The sequence below is a fragment of the Hippopotamus amphibius genome, chromosome 5 (assembly GCF_030028045.1).
Source record: "Hippopotamus amphibius kiboko isolate mHipAmp2 chromosome 5, mHipAmp2.hap2, whole genome shotgun sequence".
Lineage (NCBI taxonomy): Eukaryota > Metazoa > Chordata > Mammalia > Artiodactyla > Hippopotamidae > Hippopotamus > Hippopotamus amphibius.
In genome coordinates, this window is record NC_080190.1 from 64,627,965 (window position 1) to 64,645,976 (window position 18,012).

Sequence of the window (18,012 nt, forward strand, 5' to 3'; positions counted from 1 at the left end):
GCCTGGGGTCTCTTGTTGCTTTTTTCTGCCTCCCTTCCCTTCTAGCCTCAAGGAGCAGAGAAAGCTGGAGGGAGGCATATGGAGAAATGAGGAAGAAAGGAGAGTCATTTGGGCTGAGTAGGGAGATGGGGATGCAGGCCCCAGGGTGAAAAGACTAAAGAAAATAACGATGATAACCTACCCTTGTTAGCACTTACTATGTGCCAGGGACTACTCTGAGTTCTCTATAATGACTCACTGAATTCACATAACAGCCCTAATAAGTGCATCCTCTGTAGGTGGGGAAACTGAGGCACACACCATGTTAGGAAGAGGAGCCACGATTCAAGAATGAGGTCGGCAGGGACTTCCCTGGTGGCACAGTGGTAAGAATCTACCTGCCAATGCAGGGGACATGGGTTCGATCCCTGGTCCGAGAAGATCCCACATGCCGTGGAGCAACTAAGCCTGTGCGCCACAACTATTAAGCCTGTGCTCTAGAGCCTCCTAGTCACAACTGCTGAGCCCACGTGCCATAACTACTGAGCCCACATGCCACAACTACTGAAGCCCACACGCCTAGAGCCTGTGCTCTGCAATAAGACAAGCTACCGCACTAAGGAGACAACACACCACAATGAAGAGCAGCCCCCACTTGCCGCAACAAGAGAAAGCCCACAGGCAGCAACGTAGACCCAATGCAGCCAAAAATAAATTTAAAAAAAAAAAAAAAAAAAAAAAAGAATGAGGTCGGCAGCTGAGGACGGGAGACGCTTAGGCTTGACTTCTTCAGGTGTCCCTGAAGAGTGGTGGGTTAGCCAGATATGTGTAAAATGGAATACATTTTAAGCATAACAGAGCTCTTCACCACTGAAAGACATTCTTTGGTGAATGAATTAATGTTGTGATTTTTTTTTTTCTTTTGGTAAGATCAGTAATCTCACTCCAATGAATATTTCAGGGATAAAGCCAGGTGCTCAAAGCTGGCTTGCTCAGAAACACGGGCCTCCTGTGAAAGGGGGGAGACGCTGGCCCAGAGGCCAGGCCCCGGGCTGGGTGTGGAGCGTCAGCCTGAGGTGAGGGCACGGGGGCCGCGGGGGCTCACCTGAGCGGGCATTGATCCGAAACCGGGAGGAGCCCTCCAAGGAGTAGATGATGGACTCCTGGCCGTACTCTCGGGAACGGTCCAGGTCCGTGGCATTCAGGAACAGCACCGTGGCTCCTTCCGGGAGACAAAAGGAGTGGGGGCTGCTCACCCTGGGCTCACAGCCCCAGGCTCTGGGAGCAGGATGGGGCGCAGGCCCGAGGGGACGAGCCCTCAGGAGGTGGGACGCCTGCTGCAGGGGCGGCCCAGGGAGGAGAGCGGGCTGAACCACCTGCTCCTGTGGCCCAGATTCCTGGGCTGTGTGGGGACAAGGCTCCATGGGACAGGGTGGAGCCCGGGGTGATCAGGTCCACCCGCTCCCTCCCTCCGACCCACCCCCATCCAGCCTCAGAGAGCGCATCACTGCCCCATCCCACTCCTCCCTGGCTGGTCACCACACTAAATGCTCTCAGATTGACCAGCTTCGACTTTGACTCAAAAAGAAATGAAGCTCCGTATTACATTATTCTACATTTATTGTATTCAATTTTGGTCTTACTTTATCTTGATCACAAGGAGAACTTGTAAGGGTTTTTATTTTCTCTTTAATGCCCAGTTAAGGCTCTCACCTTTGTTTCCTTCTCTGTGAAACCCTGGGTCAGGGACTAGCCTTTCCAGCTGCCTGGCCAGACCCTGGGGGCAGTCTGCCCCACAGCCGTGCCTGCCAGGGCATTAGGCCCCCCTTCCTGCCGCCCAACTGCCCGCTCTGGCAGGGTGGTGAGGAGGGTCGGTGTGTGGCCTTCTAGAGTCACCACGCCCAGGCTGGAATCCAGCGGGACCTCCGGCAAACGCCCTACCTTGTCTGCGCCTTAGCCTCTTCCTCTGTAAAGTGGCTCTCACTATAAAGCTCGACAGTGGGGCTGTCAGTGAGGATCCCAAGGCACAAAACGCGCGGGGCACAGGCCTGGCCCACGGTAGCTCCCCCTGAACTGCAGACCACAGCTACTATCATGCTGATGTATCAGTAGTCCCTGGGGGCGTGGGGGGCCAGGCTTGGGGCTGTGGACAGTCAGGTCATTCCGGGCCCCTCCAGGTAGCCGTGAGGCCTCTGATCTGACTCTCAGTCCTGTCCTGAGCAGAAGGACAGGCACCTTTGCCCTGACACGCTCCTTTATCCCAGCACACTCAACTTGGAAGAAGATTAAGTGCCATGATGAAGGCCTCTCCTTGTCAGAGTCTCTGGGGATGGCGGGGGGGGGGGGGGGGGGGGCGGGGGCTGCTTCAGCAGTGATATTCTCCAGGTGATGCCTGAGGCTGGGGTGGGGAAGGGTGGGCTGGGCACAGACTGGCATCTGCCCAACAAATCACCAGACACCAGAAAGGTGCCTGAAGTTTCTCTTTAGAAGGCCCTGTGATGCCAGGGAAGGTTACCTCTTATACCAGCTGTCCCTGACTCCTCCAGCTGATCCCAGCTCCTCCAGCTGCTCCTGCTTTCTCTGGCTGTCTCTGACTCCAGGTGTCCCTGACTCCTCCAGCTGATCCCGACTCCTCCAGCTGCTCCTGCTTTCTCTGGCTGTCTCTGACTCCAGGTGTCCCTGACTCCTCCAGCTGATCCCGACTCCTCCAGCTGCTCCTGCTTTCTCTGGCTGTCTCTGACTCCAGGTGTCCCTGACTCCTCCAGCTGATCCCAGCTCCTCCAGCTGCTCCTGCTTTCTCTGGCTGTCTCTGACTCCAGGTGTCCCTGACTCCTCCAACTGTCCCCGCCCCAGCTGTCTGATTCTAGCTGTCCTCTTGCTCTGCCAGCTGTCCCTTGACTCCAGCTGACCCTGACTCCTCCAGCTGCTGCAGCAATTCCTGACATGAGTTTCCCCTACAGAATGTCTACTCTTGGTGTAAGGGTGACGCTTCTGGGCTGCCCTGAGGACAGAGCAGGTCCCCTGGAACCTGAGTGTGGAGTTGGTGGCCCTGGGTCTGCAAGCTGGGCCCTGGCACTTGAGACGCAGCTCAGGGATGAGCGTCCCATTCTTGCCCTCACTTGGGAACACGCGCCATCCTCCAAGGTGACTCTTTCAGCCGTACAGGCCCTGGGACTGGCCTCCCAGCCCGGTAAACTCGGAGTGCTCTGCACACTCTTGTTTAACCAAGGTTGTCGAATTAATCATCAGTCATTATTCTCTTCCCTGCAGGAAAACTAGTTGCAGGGGAGCAGGGACCAAGTGCCTAGTGGAGCATCTGTACACAGTAGGTACGCTGTAAAGAACTGTTGGCTGGCAGACAACTGGACATCTCCAGAGCTTCCACTTGTCATGGGAAACACAGGGAGGGTGCAAGCCTCCGGCATTCGTGTGCAAGGTCAAACCTGCACCCGTGTGCAAGGTCAGGCCTGCACCCCGTTGGCGCCATGCCTGCCGGCCTCCCGCCTTCTCACCTCCCCTGCCCGGGCCGTACCTGCCATGATGTTCTCCACCACGGAGACAAAGTAGGCAGGCTTGCTGAAGGTGGGGGGGTTGTCGTTCTCATCCTGGAAAGAAAACAGACAGGTTGCAGGAGCCAGGGAGTCCGTCGGGACTGGTCAGCATCCCAGGCTGGCACCGAGGGGAGGCTGGGCATGCCTGGCACCAAGGAGCTCTGGCCTCAAGGTATAACCAGAGCCAGGTGGAGTGTCTTGAGGCAGTCAGGTGGCCCTCCAGCCGGGCTACAGTCAAGACAGGCCTTGGGAAAACGTGGGGATCGGGAAGGGATGATGATGTCCAGAGAGATGGAGAATGAAGGCAGTCACTGGGACTCCGCACGACTCCCAGCTGCCCTGGCTCTCCCCCCAGTCTCCCAGCTGAAAGCCAAGCTCCCTCTAGTTCTCCAGTTCACCTTCAGCTCATCAGCCCCCACACGCGGACCTTCCCATCCAGCTCCGCCAAGATGACAGTGAAAGGTTCTAGGAACCCTCCTATCAACATTCTCCCTCCTGGAAGTGAAGGGAGAAAGGAGCACCTCAACCCAGGAGATACTGGAGTATGCAGTGGCAGGCAGGGGCCAGGGGGCCCCCAGAGCCTGAATTCTGGACCCTTCTGCACACACACAAGAACAACAGCCCCTCCGCCCTCCTGGGCAAACCCGGCCCAGAAGCAGCGGCTCCGGTTCTGGAGCCATCCCTCCTGTGGCCCAGCCCTCACCGATGGCCAGGGGATGGTGCTGGGTCTACGGGCTGAGCCAGCAGCGTGGGGCCCGGGCGCAGCCTCGGCCTCCTCCTGCTCCTGAAGCTCTGTCACTGTCGGGGAGACTTTCCTACCCTAAGGCTCTCACCCTCACCATTGTTTTGCAATCACTCAACAAGAACTCCTCCCTGTCCCCCTTTTGGAGGAAGCCTCGCTGGCCCACCTGACTCAGCTCCTCCTCCCCTTTCCTCCAAAGCCCAGCTCTGAGTTCAGGGGTCAGACTGGGTCGCAGGCCCCGGGGGAGTCTGTAGGCTTCAGTTCTCAGCCATGCAGGCTCCCAGGGCCTCACTTCCCCTGTGCACAGGGAGCCCTCTGAGAGGAAGGCTCCTGTAGTGAGTCACTGTGCTGGAATCACTCACTTCTGGCTGAGCAAGCATGAGGAAGGAGGTGTCCCGGACACAACACTGTAAATCAATTTTACTTTACTAAAACAAATTTAAAAAATAGAAAAAAACTTTAAAAAGAAGGGGGTGGCCTGATATCTGGCTGTTCACCCCTGGGGACTTTAGAGAATGCCATTGTGCCAGGACTGTGGGTGCTCAGAGAGGAATGTTCTTCTTCCCCAGTCTGGCCGCTGGCTCCGGACCCCTCACTGGCTCCTGCTGGCCTGTCCCTCTCCCCAGCCTCAGAGGCGCAGCCTGATGTCTGATGCCCAGTAGTGCTCCTGGGCGTTCCCGGTGCGGGCATGAGCGCCCCATACACCTATATACTTAAGCCTTCTGCTTGGCTGCACAGAACGGCACGGATAATGTCAGTGACAGAGCATGAGGCAGAAACTTATCAGCGGTGATATTTCCCTGGATCCTGGCGCTGCATTCACTATTAGTTCTAATTCAGCGGCTCCTTCTACAAAAGCTTATTGTCCCCTAATGGGAAATCTACAAACCGAGTTTGACTTCTTTATTAAAAACCAACAAGCGGTGGATGACAAGGAATCACCTGGCCCCGCTCACCTGCCCCCTCCTTCCATAGCCCCGTTGCCTTGATCTGCCTCTCCCCTCCCCCAACCTTGCAGTAAGTGCTGCCATCAACTCCATCTCTGCTGGGGCCTTTTTTTTTTAGTCGAGAAAAAATCTCTTTGGTAGAGGGAGGAGGCAGCTCAGCCAAGTGACAGCTACTTAAAAATCACCCACATGCAAAATCAACCCGGAGGCGGTGACCTTTTCAAGTGTGGTCCTTAGACACAAGTGAGTACACCATCCCAAAGCCCTGCTTGAGAGTCGATGTTCACTCACAGTCAAGGTGGCACTTGTCTTTGTTGCCTGATCTGACCTGCTGCCACAGGCCAGGGCAGACCCCGAAAGGACGTGCAGGGTCCCTGCTGACCCACACAGTGGCTCTGAGGAACTTTGAAGAGGGCACCCCTTCCGTGGGGCTGAGGTGGCTCCAGGCCAGGACACACGCTGGCTTGCTGAGAGGACAGCGAGGCGGACTCCTGCCCCCACCCACCCCTGGACATGGGGCCCCCTCCCTGGTATCAGGGAAGGAGGCTGAGGCTGCTGGCCACTCTCTTAGTCACCGTGGATAAAAGGTCCGTTCTGTCTCTGGGCCATCGTCTTCCTGCTCTGGTTCCACGTGAGGGGTTGAGACAAAAAGAGAAAGAGGCCCTCCCCAGGTCCCCTCCTTAACTGACCACAGGTTGGGAAGTGGGCTGGGGTTTGGGACAGTCCCTGGGTTTCAAGATTCCACAAGGGCAGAACTTTGAAGGCCTTGCTACTCAAAGTGTGGTCCCCTACTGGAAGCATCAACGTCTACTGGGAGCATGTTAGAAATGCAGAGCCTCAGCCCTTCCCCAGATGCGCTAGTTAAGAATCTGCATTTTCAGAAGATGCCCAGGGAATCCACATGAAATTTGAGGCCCGCTGGTCTCAGTCACATGAAGACTGGGATGTCCAAGGCTCCAAGCCTAGGGATGTGGTGGAAAGAACATGAACCCAGGAGTCAGACACGTCAGGGTTCAAATCCTAGCTTACTAAGATTGAAAGTAAATTGAAATGCCACTTACTAGCCGGAAAGTGAGGAAGGCACTGGTGACCTTATGCCAGCTATGTTCCCTTCCTGAGCCTCAGCTCCCTCATCTGCAGAATGGGATTGAAAGAGACTGTGTAATGTGAAAGCAGCTGGCACGGTATGGAGCTCAAGAAGTTTTAATTTCCACTTGGTCAATTCTGCCTGCCCATCCCTGGGTGGCGTGGAACACCTCAAGCAAGTTATTTCCCTAAACCTCCCCTACACTCACCCTCTCTCACTTCCGTTTCCCTAAAGTCTAGAGAGGATCCTTCTCTGCCTGAGTTCTCTGGAACTCCCCTTGCACTAGAGAGCGTGGTGCATGGATGCTGCTGCTGGTACAAACGTCTGTCTTATCAGCTATAATGACACCCCATGCTACTGGGGCCAGGGACCACCTGCATGATCTCATTTAATCTTCACAACAATATCATGAAGCAGTACCATGAGAATTCCTGTTCCATAGATGAGGAGGAAACTGAGGCTCAGGGAGGAAAAGAACACCAGGTCACATTATAGGGGGGCAGAGCTGGGTTTCAAAGCCGTATCTCCCAAGCTGTGCTCCTCCCTCTACTCACAGTGTCCCTTTGTGGGGGGAGCGGGATTCACAGTCACCTTCATACGCCCCCAGGACCTTCTACTGCACCACGCACACAAGAGGAATTCACTGCTTGCCTGAGCAGAGCAGGATTCTGGTTGAAAGTGATGGGTGGATCGGTCAGGGTTATGAGTGTGGCCAGGGTTGGTGGGGGGTTGTGGACTGTCGTCAAGACTGGGAAACCAAGGTCAGGTTTGGGGGCTGTAGTCAGAGTTGGGGCCATGTGGGGAAGAACACCAGGACGTGGCCAGGACTGGCAGGGAGTACACTCTGCTTCTCTGTTATCACCCTCAGCATTGCAAGGTGGGAGGTCGCAGGTCAAAGGCAGGCATGTGTTTGGGCTTCTGTGGATCTCCTCCTGGCCACTCCCTGGAGCCTGAAGTGCCAGATGTAGGGCTCCAGACTCTGCCCTTCCATTTGTTGGACCTGGTTCTGCAGAGCCTCTCCATCCTCTGCTACCCCTAAATGCTGCTCCCACATGCCCAGCTGCAGGGCTCCCCCAGGCATCACTGTCAACTTCTCCATCACTGCTCCCCCCATCGTATTCCACAAACAAGTGGGGTCCCTGCCCAGAGCTGGCCCCGGAGCCTCGGACTTCGGTTGAAAGGAAGACGCTCGTTAAAGCCAGGTGTGAGGCAGCACCGGAGGCTCTTGGTGAAGCCATCTGGGACAGGAAGGTCATCTAGCAACCTGCTCTGGGCGAGATTTTGCTGAGCGTTTGTCAAATCACAGAGTATCTCCTAACCTGACGATCTGATCAAATCCTCCTGGAGCCAGTAATGCACTAACTCTTCCATCAACACACATCCATCCTCTCTGCAGGCAGCAGCCTTTATGAGATGGGGGTGGGTGTCTCGGGGGGCAGCGGGGAAGGCCCACTGACCTGTTAGACCAGATCTGCATCCCTGGGATCTCTGGGGGAGCTGCATGGGGCCAATGAACCCGTGTGGAGATGGATTCGGCGACTGATAATTTCAGACACGGAAAGCACTAAGGTATACTTGACATTCATGTCAGACAAGCTGTGGTTTTGCTTCAGGCCCTTTTACATCTTCACAGGAGTGGAAAAAGGAAGTGAAGAAGAAAGAGAGGACCAGAGAGAGGGACAGAAGAGAGAAGATGACCTTCCAGGAATTCCCTTGAACTTCACGGAATATGGCTATAAATGAAGGAATCTATGACATTTCCTCCCTGCCTGAGCCCCGGCTCCTGTTCCCCCTCAGTGGGTGTCCTAAGGTTCCTGAACGAAGTTAGAGCAGGACCATTGGGCTCTTCTTGGGTCCAAGGGCCCTGTGCATTCCCTGGCCAAGCTAGGAGGCAGTTTGCTAGGGGACAGCCTTTGGGACAGGTCTGCTGAGTAACCCTCTGAGCTGTGGGGACAGCCAAGGGTGTGGGGACACAGGGTTCTGGCAGGGCCCCAACACTCTGGGAAGCACTCACCACCCCATCTCCTGGAAGCGCAAGGCCAGGGCACCCCTGGTTACTTACAAACACCTCGATGGTGACAGGGACAGTGCTGTTCAGAGGGGGGTTGCCAGCGTCCTTGGCCATGACCGTCAGATAAATCAGTCCGTTGGGTATCTGTTCATAATCCAGGGGGCGGCTCACGCTGATTACTGAAATGACAGGACAGGGCCCCAGCCCTCTATCAGCAGACTTTGTATGTCCGTCCAGCCAGGGCTTCCCTTTGGGCAGAGAGGGTGTGGCTGGTTTGGCCTGAGCCAGCTCTGCCTTGTTTTTCCCTCCTGCCTCTGAACTCCCAGAGCCTCGTGGTCCTGACTTAGGTTTACAGACTGCCTGATATGGGCCAGGCACAGTGCTGAGTCCAGCAGGTGGTAACTCTTCTGGTGGTAGTGTAAGCCCCACTTTACAGGTGAGGAAACCAGGCTCAGGTTCCGTGTCTTCCCCAAAGACACACTGCACATGCCTGGACGCGCACCATTTTCTTTCATGCTAAGCCACTGATTCTCAATTTTGGGAGGGAAGACGTACTGGCTTGGGAGTGGGGCGCGTGGGTCGTCTGCAGTGGCATTACCACAATATGAAATTGACACTTTCTATTTGGGAAATGGAAGCAAAACTATTGCTTTAGTAATATAAAACCCAAGGACGTTTCTTCTAGCTGAGAAAGTGGTGAGGTGTGAGTGTGGGCAGAGACATGGGACTAAGGTTTTAAAAGGGGGGGACACAGGTTTTACAGAGGCCATTGGGCTGTAGCACCCAGAGCCAGGACTGCAGCTTCTGCAAGTGCGTGTCTCTGACAGAAGTGTTGGGTGGGAGGAGGAATGAGCACCACACTCAGAGCCATCCAGTGCACATCTACTCTGCCCTGCAGACACCTAGCCCATCTTCAAGCAACAGGGAAGCTGTGCAGAGGAGAGGATGTCCAAATGAGGCTTAAAGCTAGCCAGAGGTTAAAGGGACAGGGAAGAAGGGCTTTCCCAGCGGAAGGAACAGACTCTGCAAAGACGTGGAAGTGGCTCCTATAAGGGGAGAGAGCATCAAGGAGTTCAAAGAGGTTGGATTCTGGTGCGGAGGCAGGTGCTGGAAGGCAATCCAGAGCCAGATCACAAGGGCCTCCCTGGACAGCTTTGCTGTGTGACTTCAGGTAAGTCACCCTCTGTCTCTGGGCCCTAGTTGCCTCAACAAAATAAACAAGTGTTCTTTGGGGATCTTGGAGCTTACGATTGCTGCTGCTGTTCCTTTCCTGGGCTCTCAGGATCAGGACTCACAGCAGGGCAGGCAGGGCAAGATCCAGAGTATGGAACTGTGCCTGGCCAAGCAGGGAAAGGCCACTGCCTGAAAGGCTGGGAGGCGGCTGTAGCACGCCCAAAGAATGGGGAAGCTTGGCTAACAAGCCTCCCCCCACTCCCTGCCACTGATCTGCCCAGGCAGCCCTTCTTAATAGGTACCCCACACACTGTGGTAACTTCAGATGCCTGGCTGGCCACAGGCCTAAGACTCAAAGATCTGGCTGATCTGAGACAGATTTTGAGCCCATGAAATGGTGACACCATACCACATGCTGCTCCAGCTGACAGGAGCTGTGGGGCAGCTTCCCAAGTGGTCCAGAGTGTCTGGGAGACAGAAGGGCCCCCCTCCTGAGAGAGGTGTGAGGTGCAACCCTGCTCCCACCTGCAAACCCTTCTCCCCAGGCTGGGCCCTCTGTTGTGCCCCACGCGTACCTCCATAGCCCTCATACAGGCTGATGTCGAAGTAGCTGCCGAAGGCAGAGGCACTGACGATGCTGTAGGTGATCTGGTTGTTGGGAGGAGAGTCTTCATCTGTAGCCTGGAAGGAAGAAGGCAGGCAGGGCCCGTGAGCTTTCAGTGACCCAGGGGCCAGAAGAGGGCGGGTGGGAGGGGAGGCCTGGCTCCTTTCTGAGCCCCCTTCTCTGGGTGATTCAGGCCCTCCCTGACCCTCAGCAGGAGGCTACTCTCTGGCTCCCAGCAGACACACCTCATGGGGTGTGGAGGTATTCTGCGGAATCTAAAGGGCAGGCTGGAGGCCCAGGGAAGAAGAGAGGAAGGCCGGGCCTTACGCAGAGGATGGGAATGGTCTCCATCATAGCTGTCACGGCCATCTCCTAGACCCTCGGTCCCAGCAGGACCATCCCACGCACGGAGGCCTCGCCTGACCTCTGGACTGGGTTAGGCCCTGTGCTGGGCATCCCATTTGTGCCCCCTCCTGATTGTAACTTCTTGTTTAATTTCTGCCTTCCTTGTTCAGGCTGTCAGCTCCATGCAAGCAGGAACTTCGCTTCTTGACTGAAGCTGATGCCTAGAACCCAGCACAGGGTTTGGCACACAGGAGGTGCCTAATAAATGTATGTTGCATGAATGCAAGGAGGGAAGAAGGCACCTGGAACTGGGTCAGGGATGCTCCTTCCCCTTGACTGTCTCTGGGGTGGCTGCATTTCTTAGCTCTTTCCAGATGTCTCTGACCCTAGAGAGCCTCCAGGGGCCTCCATCTATTCTGCTTGTAAGAGGAGATGGGCGGGGAGTGAGGGCAAGGTCCACTGGGGAGCCACAGCCACGTTGGGTGGGCACATGGTCCTACCTTCTTTGTGTCCCCCATGCCCACCCCTTCACCTTGCCTTCATCCCTGCCTCCTTCAGAAATAAGTTCTAATTGGAGGGTCTGGGTCCTGTCATTGTGGGTGGGCAGAGTGGAGAAGGGGCAGAAGGACATTAAGAAGTTTCTGGTCAGAGGCCACTGAAGTGAGGTGGGGACTCACTGCAGGAGGGCGCTTGGAACGTAGAGTCCCAAGTTCTAGTCCTGGCTCTCTACTCTACTAATCCACTGCACCTGACTCTCCCCTCATTTACCCTTCCATGAACTGGGTTGTGCCCACAGTCTCTGGTGCCTTCCAGCTGCAGCAGTACCTAATTCTAAGCAGTCACTAAAGGGCTTGGATGGGGGGCCTTACACAAAGAACTGCTCAGAACTCACCAAGAGAGATGGGGGGTGAATGGAGACCTAACATTTAAGCTGAAACAGACACTAGCCTCACTCAGTAACCAGTGATGCGAAGTACCAGAGGTAACCTAAGACAGATCAAGAATGTGACCCCTGATCTGAGCAGAATTCTTAGTGGATGGATGGTTAGCACTTCTTGCAGGGGCTTCCTGAGGTGATGGTCAAGGAGAAGCCAGAGAGAGGAGGACCAGAGAAACAGACAGATCAAAGGGCACCCTGGTATCTTACCCGGATCCTCACTAGCTGTGTGACAGAAGGCTCATTCTCTCTCAGGGCACCCACATAGGCATCCTTCTGGAAGGTGGGCACATTGTCATTGACGTCCAACACATTGATCCTGACCCGGCCTGTGGTCTCCTCACCACCCCCATCCCGTGCGATGACTGTCAAGGTGAAGCGCTGGATGAGCTCATAGTCTAGTTTGGCAATCAGCATGATGAGTCCTGTGTCCTTGTCCATAGAGAACCTGTGTCAGGTAGGAAGGAGGAAGGGAAAGGACGCCTTGGTTTAAAGAAGCTTGTAGATAAGGGCCTGCATTTACCAGCCTGTCCTTGCCTGTAGTGATAAACAGGAGAGAAAGTAATGAAGTCTGAAATCTGCCTTCTTTTTCGATTTTCCTAAGTAAGAAGAGCAGCTATGTTTAACAGGAGGTGGGGCAGGAGGTGGCAGGCAGGGATCAGGACCACATGAGGGGTGGAGTGGTGGTCAGGTACTGAAAGGGCAGGAGTGTGTTGCTTTACTCAAAGAGAAAACTTGGGCAGAATGACCCTGCTCTTGCTATGGACAAAAGTTTCTGCCTACTGGAGATATTTAGATGTTGAAGAACTATGATGGTCAGAAATTCTTAAAACTGATACCACAGAAATACAAAGGATCATTAGACTACTAAAAAAAATTATATGCCAACAAACTGAACAATCTAGAAGAAACGAACACATTCCTAGAAATACACAACCTACCAAGACTGAATTATGAAAAAATAGAAAAACTGAACACACTGATTACTAGTAAGGAGACTGAACCAGTAATCAAAAATCTCCTCCAAACAAAAGTCCAAGACCAGGTGGCTTCACTGGTGAATTCTATCAAAAATTTAAAGAACAACCAATTCCAATCCTCAAACTTGTCCCAAAAATAGAAGAGTAAGGAATACTTCCAAACTCATTTTATGAATCCATCATTACTCATTTATGAGTCCAGAAAAACCAGACAAGGACACCACAAAGAAAGAAAATTACAGGCCAATATCCCTGAGGAATAAAGACACAAAAACCTCACAAAATATTAGCAAACCAAACTCAACAGGATATTAAGAGGATCATATACTATGATCAAGTGGGATTTACTCCCGGGATGCAAAGATGGCTCAACATCTGCAAATCAATGTGACACACTACATTAACATAGTGAAAGATAATATCATATGATCATCTCAATAAATGCAGAGTTAGCATGTGACAAAATTTGATATCCATTTATGATAACAATTCTCAACAAACTCGGTATAGAGGGAAAGTATCTCAGGATAATAAAAGCCATATGTGACAAGCCCAAAGCTAACATTATACGCAATGCTGAAAATCTGAAAGCTTTTTCTCTAAGATCGGGAACAAGATAATGATGCCCACTCTCACCACTTTTATTCAACACAGTACTGGAAGTCCTAGCCAGAACAATTAAGCAAGAAAAAAAAAGCCATTCAAATCAGAAAAGAAGTAAAATTGTCACCACTTGCAGATGACATGATATTATATATGGAAAACCCAAAGGAGCCCACCAAAAATTGTTAGAATAAAAGGAATTTGGTAAAGTTGCAGTATACAAAATCAACATACAAAACTCTGTTGCATTTCTACACACTAATAATGAACTATCAGAAAGCAAAATTAAGAAAAAAAAATCCCACTTGCAATTGCATCAAAAAACAATAAAATACTACCTAGGAATAAACTTAACCAAGGAGGTGAAAGACCTGTACACTGAGAAATGTGACACTGATAAAAGAAAGTGAAAAAGACAAATAAATGGAAAGTTATTCCATGCTCATGGATTGGAAGAATTAATATTGTTAAAATGTCCATACTACCTAAAGCAATCTGCAGATTCAATGCAATCTCTATCAAAATTCCAATGGCATTTTTCACAGAAATAGAATGAACAATCCTAAAATTTGTGTGGAACCATAACAGACACCCAGTAGCCAAACTAATCTTGAGAAAGAAGAACAAAGCTGGAGGCATCATGCTCCCTGATTTCAAACTATATTACAAAGTTATAGGAATCAAAACAGTATGGCATTGGCATAAAAGCACATACATAAATGAGAGAAACTCTGGTCTGAAGTGCCAGGTGGAGGTCTCTGTCTGTGGTACCCTATGAGCAAGTGAAGCCAGATGAAGCACAAAGGAAAAGAAAAAAAAGTTCTTGTTGGGAGACAAGACAGCAGAGTAGAAGGATGTGATGTTACCTCTTCTTATGAAAACACCAACATCACAACTAACTGCTGAACAACCATCAACAACAATAAAAAGACCTGCTGGAACCTAACAAAAAATATATCCTACATCAAAACACAAAGAAGAAGTCATAACAAGATGGTAGGAGGGGTGTAACTGCGATAAAATCAAATCCCATACTTGCTGCCTGGGCAACCCACAAAGTGGACAATAATGATATTACAGAAGTTCTCCACAGGAGTGAGAATTCTGAGCCCCATGTCAGGCTCCCCAGCCTGGGGGTCTGGCAATGGGAGGAGTAGCCCCCAGAGAATCTGGCTTTGAAGCCCAGCAGGGTTTGATAGCAGAAATCCCAAAGGACTGGGGGAAACAGATACACCGCGTGTGGAGTGCACACACAAGGTCTTGTGCACAACAGGACCCAGGAAAAAAGCAGTGACCTCATAAGAGCCTGGGCCACATCTACCTGCTGGTATTGGTGGGTCTACTGCAAAGGCAGTGGCAGTTGTGGCTTACTGTGTGGACAAAGACACAGGTGGAAGAAGTTCTGGTGAGTACTCATTGGCATGAGCTCTGTGGAAGGTGGCCATTTTCTCATGAAGACGTGGCCCCAACCAACAGCCTGTAGGCTCCAGTGCTGGGATGCTTCAGACCAAACGACCAACAAGACAGAACACAGTCCTACACATCAGGAGACAGGCTGCTCAAAGTTTTCCTGACTACAAAGATGCCTGCTAAACATACCCTCTGACACGGCCCCACCCACCAGAGAGACAAGATCCAACTGCACCTGCCTGTGGGTAGAAACCAGTGGCTCCCACCAGGAAACCTGCACAAGCCTCTTCGACAGCCTAATCCATCAGGGGGCAGAAGATCATCCAGACTAAACATCAATAAGGAAACACAGGCTTTAAATGACATACTAGACCAGATGGACTTATTTGATATTTATAGAACATTCCATCCCAAAGAAGCAGAATACACAGTCGTCTCATGTGCACATGGAACATTCTCAGGACACATCATATGCTGGTCCATGAAGCAAGCCTCAATAAATTTAAGAAAACTGAAAGCATAACAAGCATCTTTTCAGACCACAATGCTGTGACATTAGAAATCAATTACAAGAAAAAAAAAACTGTAAAAAACACAAACATGTGGAGGCTAAACAATGTGTTACCAAACAACTGATGGATCACTGAAGAAATCAAAGAGGAAACAAAAAAGACACCTAGAGATAACTGACAATGAAAACACAATGATCCAAAACCTATGGGACACACCAAAAGCAGTTCTAAGAGGGAAGTTTGTAGCAAAACAATCTCATCTCAGGAAACAAGAAAAATCTCAAATAACCTAAACTTACACCTAAAGCAACTAAAGAAAGAAAAACAAACAAAACCCAAAGCTAGTAGAAGGAAAGAAATCATAAAGATCAGAGCAGAAATAAATGAAATAGAGACAAAGAAAATAATAGAAAAGATCAATGAAACGAAAAGCTGCTCTTTGAAAAGATAAACAAAATTGATAAACCTTTAGCCAGACTGATCGGGAAAAAAAAAAGGGAGATGCTCAAATCCATAAAATTAGTAATGAAAAAAGAGAGGTTACAACAGACACCTCAGAAATACAAAGGATCATAAGAGACTACTATAAGCAACTATATGTCAATAAAATGGGCAATCTAGAAGAAATGGACAAATTCTCAGAAAGCTTTCAAACATTTAGAGGAGAGTTAACACCTATGCTTTTGAAACTCTTCCAAAAAATTGCAGAGGAAGGAACTCTCCCAAACTCATTCTATGAGGCCATCATTACCCTGATACCAAAACCAGACAAAGATACTACAAAAAATAAAAGTATAGGCCAATATCACTGATGAAGATAGATGCAAAAATCCTCAGCAAAACACTAGCAAACAGAACCCAATAATACATTAAAATGATCATACACTACCATCAAGTGGGATTTATCATAGGGATGCAAGAATTTTTTAATATCAGCAAATCATTCAGTGTGATACACCACATCAACAAATCGAAGGATAAAAACCTATGATCATCTCAATAGATAGTGAAAAAGCTTTTGATAAAATTCAACACCTGTTTATGATAGAAAGTCTCCAGAAAGTGGGCATAGAGGGAACCTTCCTCAACATAATAAAAGCCATATATGACAAACCCACAGCTAACATCATATTCAATAGTGAAAGGCTGAAAGCATTTCCTCAAAGATCAGGAACAAGACAAGGATGTCCACTCTCATCACTTTTATTCAACATAGATTTGGAAGTCCTAGCCACAGCAATCAGAGAACAAAAAGAAATAAAAGGAATCCAAATGGGAAAAGAAGAAATAAAACTGCCCCTGTTTTCAGATGACATGATACTATACATAGAAAATCCTAAAGATGCTACCAGAAAACTACTAGAGCCCATCAATAAATTTGGTAAAGTTGCAGGATACAAAATTAATGCACAGAAATCTTTTACAGTCCTTTACACTAATAACAAAAGATCAGAAAGAGAAATGAAAGAAACAATCCCATTTAACCTTGCATCAAAATGAATAAAATACTTAGGAAGAAACCTATCTAAAGAGGCAAAAGACCTGTACTCTGAAAACTATAAGATGCTGATGAAAGAAGTCAAAGATGACACAAACAGATGGAAAGATATACCATGTTCTTGGATTGGAAGAATCGCTATAGTCAAAATGACTATACTACCCATGGCAATCTACAGATTCAATGCAATCCCTATCAAATTACCAATGGCACTTTTTCACAGAACCAGGACAAAAAAATTTTAAATTTGTATGGAGACATAAAAGACCCCAAATAGCCAAAGCAATCCTGTGGAAGAAAAACAGAGCTGGAGGAATCAGGCTCCCTGACTTCAGACTATACTACAAAGCTACAGTCATCAAAACAGTAGGATACTGGCACAAAAACAGAAATATAGATCAATGGAATAGGATAGAAAGCCTAGAAATCAACCTAAGAACATATGGTCAATTAATCTATGACAAAGGAGGCAAGAATATACAACGGGAAAAAAAGACAGTCTCTTCAACAAATGGTGCTGGGAAAACTTGACAGCAATGTGTAAAAGAATGAAATTAAAACATTCTTTAACACTATACACAAAAATAAACTCAAAATGGATTAAAGACCCAATGTAAGGCCAGATAAATCCCTTAGAAGAAAACATGGGGAGAACACTCTTTGACATAAATCACAGCAATATCTTTTTCGATCTGTCTCCTAGAGCAATGGAAATAAAAACAAAAATAAACAAATGGAACCTAATTAAACTTAAAAGCTTTTGCACAGCAAAGGAAACCATGAACAAAACGAAAAGATAACCCACAGAATGGGAGAAAATATTTGCAAATGATGCAACTGACAAGGGATTAATCCCCCAAATCTATAAACAGCTCACACAGCTCAATATCAAAAACAAACAAAACAAAACAAAAAAACCCAATCAAAAAATGAGCAGAAGATCTAAGCAGACATTTCTCCATAGAAGACATACAGATGGCCAAGAGGCACATGAATAGATGCTCAACATTGCTAATTATTAGAGAAATAGAAATCAAAACTACAATAAGGTAAAACCTCACACCAGTCAGAATGGCCTTCATCAAAAAGTCTACAAACAATAAATGCTGGAGAGGGTGTGGAGAACAGGGAACCCTCCTACACTGTTGGTGGGAATGTAAATTGGTGAAATCACTATGGAGAACTGTAGGGAGGATCCTTGAAAAACTAAAAATAGAGCAACCATATGATCCAGCAATCCCACTCCTGGGATATATGTGGAGAAAAGCCATAATTTGAAAAGATACATGTACCCCAATGTTCACTGCAGCACTATTTACAATAGCCAAGACATGGAAGCAACCTAAGTGTCCTTTGACAGAGGAATGGATAAAGAAGATGTGGTACATATATACAATGGAATATTACTCAGCCATTGAAAAGAATGAAATAACACCATTTGCTGCAACATGGATGGACCTAGAGATTACCATAATGAAGTCAAACAGAGAAAGACAAATATCATATGGTATCACATATGCAGAATCTAAAAAAAAAAAAAATGATACAAATGAGCGTATTTACAAAACAGAAAGAGACTCAGAGGCTTAGAAAACTTATGTTTACCAAAGGGGAAAGGTGGGTGGGAGGGATA

At 49.3% G+C, this 18,012-nt stretch overlaps 1 protein-coding gene across 1 annotated transcript in view; it reads right to left on the reverse strand.

Annotated features, from left to right (window-relative positions):
• The window catches only part of LOC130853933 (cadherin-23-like), a 429,317-nt gene that overhangs the window by 93,771 nt on the left and 317,534 nt on the right, over nt 1-18,012 (reverse strand). The window contains exons 19-23 of the mRNA XM_057736393.1: nt 11,587-11,824; nt 10,066-10,171; nt 8,369-8,496; nt 3,512-3,584; nt 1,085-1,201 (exon numbers count right to left, since the gene is read on the reverse strand). Coding sequence (XP_057592376.1) covers nt 1,085-1,201; nt 3,512-3,584; nt 8,369-8,496; nt 10,066-10,171; nt 11,587-11,824 — 662 coding nt within the window. The remainder of the gene's footprint in view (nt 1-1,084; nt 1,202-3,511; nt 3,585-8,368; nt 8,497-10,065; nt 10,172-11,586; nt 11,825-18,012) is intronic.